Source organism: Myotis lucifugus, unplaced genomic scaffold, assembly GCF_000147115.1.
Source record: "Myotis lucifugus unplaced genomic scaffold, Myoluc2.0 scaffold_284, whole genome shotgun sequence".
NCBI lineage: Eukaryota > Metazoa > Chordata > Mammalia > Chiroptera > Vespertilionidae > Myotis > Myotis lucifugus.
In genome coordinates, this window is record NW_005871332.1 from 472573 (window position 1) to 478244 (window position 5672).

The 5672-nt window shown below is 46.7% G+C and overlaps 1 protein-coding gene across 1 annotated transcript in view; it reads left to right on the forward strand.

The window, feature by feature from the left end:
* Positions 1-2578, forward strand: part of OTX2 (orthodenticle homeobox 2) — a 4659-nt gene extending 2081 nt beyond the window's left edge. The window contains exons 3-4 of the mRNA XM_014465267.2: positions 4-105; positions 1958-2578. Coding sequence (XP_014320753.2) covers positions 4-105; positions 1958-2578 — 723 coding nt within the window. The remainder of the gene's footprint in view (positions 1-3; positions 106-1957) is intronic.
* Positions 2579-5672: the final 3094 nt, after the last annotated feature.

The following is a 5672-nucleotide window of genomic DNA, read 5'->3' on the forward strand; positions in this document are numbered from 1 at the left end:
CAGCTAGACGTGCTGGAAGCGCTGTTTGCTAAGACCCGGTACCCAGACATCTTCATGCGGGAGGAGGTGGCACTGAAAATCAACTTGCCTGAGTCCCGGGTGCAGGTAGGGCAGCTGTAGACAGCCCTATCCTTCCTCACCGTGCCACCCCTCCCCCAGCACGGGGTGTGCCGAGGGCTCAGGAGAGTCCCAGGCCTTAGAGATGACCCAGGGAAGGCTCGAAACGAAACCTTCCATAAGAGGCCTGCAAACTCTCCTGAGGCCCCTTGAGTGCCCGATTTCCCCCAGAGCCCCTTTGACTTGTCCCTCCACCCCCATTCAGTCCTACAAGCAGGGGTCTTCCGCTCAGGTTTGCAGAGTAAGACTGGTGATTTAGCTTCAGTGAGGAAGCGCAGCCCTAGAAGTAAGCCTTGGGCACCTGGCCTACGGAGGCCCATTGGCGGCAGACTTCCGAGTACTGTCACACACTACTGTAATACTTCCCTTCTCCTCCGCACAAAGCTGCCCCCATTCTCTCATTCACTGTTAAGGGTGGAAGAAGCTTAGCTCCCGGATAGTCCCAATATTTTTACAGATGAAGGAACAGTAAACGATTTGCTCAAGGTCACAGGCCGGTTGGTGGAAGAGCTCGGCTGTGGAATCAGCTGGTGCTCTGAAATGATACAAGTGTTTTCTTTAACTTTTTAGGGATTGAACAGAATCTGCTAGCTCTGAGGCATCTCGCAGATAAAACATCTGCATAATATCCCTGGCGACCCCTCCCCCCTTCCCTGAGGCCCCCTTAACTTGACCTTAAGCTGGAGAGGGAAAGTCAAGTTGAACTTTCCTGGAACTCAGGTCCCACACAGAGTTCTGCAAGAATGATTAGCACCTAAACTTACATATACACCAGAGAGTCCCCTTCAACTGGGACACATCAGAGTGAACTGCAAACCAGGAAAGAGGCCTTTTCAAAATAGGATGGGAGAACTTGTTAGGCTTAAACAAAAGTCTTCACTGAAAGAAAATAAATGACTGGAGTGGTTGGTGATGCTTCACTCAGCCTTGGTAGCATCATTTTTACCACAGAGCACTCATATGGAGAGTTCATCCAAGAGGGCAGCTCAGGACTTGTTGCCCAGAAAATGCTGGTAGTTTCTCTGATAAGCCCCCTCCCACACTAAACACAGCTCCTTCATTATAGAACGTGGACAGTGCTGGTAAAAAGAATTCCCAGAGTTGTAGGCAGAGGCTGAAGTTGACAAGCCTATGAGCATAGTACAGGAAACGGAATCTAGGTGCTGATGGCACAGTGTCTAATCTCAAACTTGAGACTAGTAGGGAAGTCTCAAAGCAGAGCACCTAGGAGACACTCCACTTAACATAAAGAAGGTTTTGCCCAATAGTGGCTTTCAGACCTCCTCCCTCACTTCTCCTTGGAGCTTTCTTTTGTAAGTGAGTCTTTCTAGGAGAGACAAAAAGTAGAGGGATGAAACCAACCTCCATATTAGCAACTGCTCCCTAGAAGGTGGACTATAAACTGTTTGTATTTACACTGTTCTTGTAGGCATGTAACAACAGAATTGTTTTCACTCCCTTGTGTTTTCCTCCAAAAGACATAAATACATTCTATCCCATTGTGAGAGAGTCCCCAAATACAGCTGGGTCTAAGTGTATGTGTGTATTCCAGGTGAATCAACATAGAAAAGTGAGGTGTAGAATTGTTAGCCATACGATTGGTCTTAAATGTTATTCTGGGTTGGGAGTAAAGCAGAGTCAAATGCTTTTAGACAGAGCCTCCCCAACATTTTTTACAATTGCAGGGGCATACATATGAGAGTACTATATAATAGGTTTTCAGTGGCAGGAGAGTTTGTCAGCTCAATCTGTCCGTGTAGGAGAGATTATAACCTGGGAGCCACCCTTGTTCTTAAGGAGCTGTTGAAACCACATTAAAGAAGTTTCTTTCCCTTTCAAGGTATGGTTTAAGAATCGAAGAGCTAAGTGCCGCCAACAGCAGCAGCAACAACAGAATGGAGGTCAAAATAAAGTGAGGCCTGCCAAAAAGAAGACATCTCCAGCCCGGGAAGTGAGTTCAGAGAGTGGAACGAGTGGCCAATTCACTCCCCCCTCTAGCACCTCAGTCCCGGCCATTTCCAGCAGCAGTGCTCCTGTGTCTATCTGGAGCCCAGCCTCCATCTCCCCACTGTCAGATCCCTTGTCCACCTCCTCCTCCTGCATGCAGAGGTCCTATCCCATGACCTACACTCAGGCTTCAGGTTATAGTCAAGGATATGCTGGCTCAACGTCCTACTTCGGGGGCATGGACTGTGGATCTTATTTGACCCCTATGCATCACCAGCTTCCGGGACCAGGGGCCACACTCAGCCCTATGGGTACCAATGCAGTTACCAGCCATCTCAATCAGTCCCCAGCTTCTCTCTCCACCCAGGGATATGGAGCGTCAAGCTTGGGTTTTAACTCAACCACTGATTGCTTGGATTATAAGGACCAAACTGCCTCCTGGAAGCTTAACTTCAATGCTGACTGCTTGGATTATAAAGACCAGACATCCTCGTGGAAATTCCAGGTTTTGTGAAGACCTGTAGAACCTCTTTTTGTGGGTGATTTTTAAATAGACTGGGCTGGACATTCCAGTTTTAGCCAGGCATTGGTTAAAAGAGTTAGATGGGATGACACTCAGACTCATCTTCTGATCCATGTTTCAGGAGGCAGAGAAGGAAATGTGAAGGTCCTTAGAGGGACCCACCAACCAGCAACCTGAAATGGACAAACCAATCTACTTAAGATCCTGTCATAGTTTTAGATCATTGGTTTTCCTGATTCTCAAAGTGATCAAAAGCATTCTAGCCATGGGCAACCAAACACCACCAAAAATAAGCAAAACGAAATTGTGAGGTAAAGGAGGGGAGGACATAGCCTTCTTAAGCAGAGGTGTTCCAATGTTTGAGCCAATCCTTGGTTGAATCTTAGGAATGAACAGTGTCTCAAGCTCACTCACGTTTCATGACCAACTGTTAGTTGGCACTGAAAACCTTTTCAGGGCTGTGTGAATTGTGCGACTGATTGTCCTAGATGCACTACTTTATTTAAAAAAATAATGTTCATAAGGAGTCAATATGTAGTTTAAGAGACAATCAGTGTGTGTCTTATATAAATGGTACATCTGTGGTTTTTAATCTGTGCTAGACTTCAAAACTGTGATCTCCTGTTATTGTATGCAACCTTGAACTCCACCTCTGTAGGGGTTCTTCTGTGATTAAATAGGTTATAATTATAAGCAAAAATTCAGAGCAACTGAGTACTTACCTAAAAAGATTACCTGTGGCTGGATGGGAGCTGTGCTGAAACTTTACAACAAAATGTCTCTGGACAAGGAGAGTGAGAGAAGAGAAACGAAAGGACACGGATTCATCTGTAATTTACTGTTGGTAAGCCCGGCAGTAAAGAGACATTGGTCAATTGCTCTGACCCTGATGAATTTATAAACTGAGATCATTGTTGTTGATGCTTGCAGATGTTAACTGGAAAAGTGATATATGCATAAACCTTTTCTTCCTGGATTTGGCAGATATGTATAATTATATTAAAATGGTTCTAGCACAACACTGGGTCCAGTTTAATTGTATACCCTTATTTATAAGGGAGAAGTCTTTTCTTCCTAAAACACGTTTTTCTTAGGTCAGAGAGCAGACTTTGTTTTTAAATTTTGGGGGATCTAATCTAAGGATGAAGTAGAAATGAATGACTGTGGTATGTAAAGTGTTGGTGACTTTCATCAGGATTGCTCTGAAATTGAATAGAGAGACCAGCAATCATTAGGATCCTGTCTCCTTGCTTTTCCCTCCCTGCTGCATACCCTACTGATTTCGTAGGCATTTTATTAGTATGTTTTAACATGAATCAACTTTTTAAGCACGAAGGGAAGAACTGTAGGACCTCAGATAAAATGAGAATGAAAAGAATTCTGTGTTTTTATTCTCTTATTTGATTAAGGGGACTTTATTTTAGCTCCCCCCCCCAAAAAAAATCTGAGGTAAACATGAGTGAATGTAATCAGAATCTGAAAGCAATCCAGGCAGAAATGATTTCTGAACAAAGGAGTTTCAGAAAAGTTTTAAAACCTATAATTTGAGTAGTTGAACATAAGGCATTCTGGTCATTTTTTTTTTTTTAAAGCAAGTGTTGAGGGAGAAAAAAAAAATAGGTCCCTTCTCAGTTGTATCTGCATTATGTAGGCCAATCACCAGAGAAGACAAATGGGTGAATGATCCTGGTACCCCTGAGGTCAAAGTAATATTTAATCTCATTTGAAACTGTTTATGCTCTTTAAGTTTGACCAAAATTAAGTGACTCTTGATTGTAACTATTTAAATGAAGGTTAGCAGTTGCAACCATTTTGTTTCCTGGCTATTGATTTTTTTCTGTCCCTGGGTGGGCATGCTCTCTTGAACTCTACATCATCTTGCCTAATTGTTTTTGTTCTGCTAAAAAAAAAAAAAAAAAAAATGCAATCATTCACACCTAATCCTAGAGGCAAAACTTGGTGGCAAGATTTCCCAGTACCTACTAATAGCATCCACCCCACTGTAGATAATAGCGAAGTGAAATCAGGGCGGAGAGAGGATTTGCTTTATAATTTCCCAGGTTTGGGGTCCTTTGCTCCCAGCTCTTCTCAAGCAGATCCAAAATAACTTCTCACACAGCCTTCAGTTTCCAGGATGCCCCACAAAGCGTCAGGAAAGTCATTCTGTCTTTAAAAACAAGGAAGGCTACTCTGCAAATAATGCAGTTAGGTTAGCAGTCTCTCTCCAGATACTTTTTTTTTTTTTAAGGACGAGGTCGGAAACAGGCGCTAAGTACCCTCTGAAACGAATTTTTTCATCACCTTTGCACAACTTTGTTTTAACAGGCCACTCAGTTAAGTCCCTTCCAGTCGACCAAATAGAGATGAATGGCACCCCTCTCCCCGCCCCCACCCCCTCCAGCCGCAGGCACCCCCGGGAGGGACAGGCCGGGAGGAGCGGCGTTGGCCGAGACCAAGAGCTCTGACCGCCCTAGTCAAGGCCGGTTTAACCACGTTGAGCCCAATAACGACGGTAATGATGGTTGGTGTTGAAAGGACGCCACCCCCCACTCCTTCAACCGCGCATTGGCGATCTACCTTGACGGGAAATGGCCAGATAAGGGTCGTTTTGGGGGCCGGAGGTGAGGGTGGGGTCGCTTGCCCCACAGAGGTCTGTGGCCCCGGACCTTTATCTTTCCCAGAAAGACCGCCCCCTTTGTGTTTCTCCTTGGGAGCGCCTCTTCACCGATAAGACACCTTCAATCAGGCCAGTAAGTTCCGGCTTTCGCAACCGCTGAGATTTAGATAATGGTCTGGCTGCTCACCTCCTCGGCCCCCTGCTTCCCTCTAACCTCGCCTGTCCCGGGGCGAACCCCCCCCCCCACCCCCGGGCCGCTCAGCCGGGGGTGCGCGCAGCATGCGCAGCGGTGGGCGCGGGCCGGGCCGCCTGCGGCTGAGCTTCCTGAGCCCGGTCTGCCCCAGCCGAGGCTCCGGGGAAAACGGGTCCCGGCCCCGGAGCCGCGCCGCCGCAGGCCCTCCCAGGCCCTCCCTCCGGTCGGAGCCGGGACCTCTGCGGAGCCCAGCCGTCCCTGGCCGGGTCCCGAGG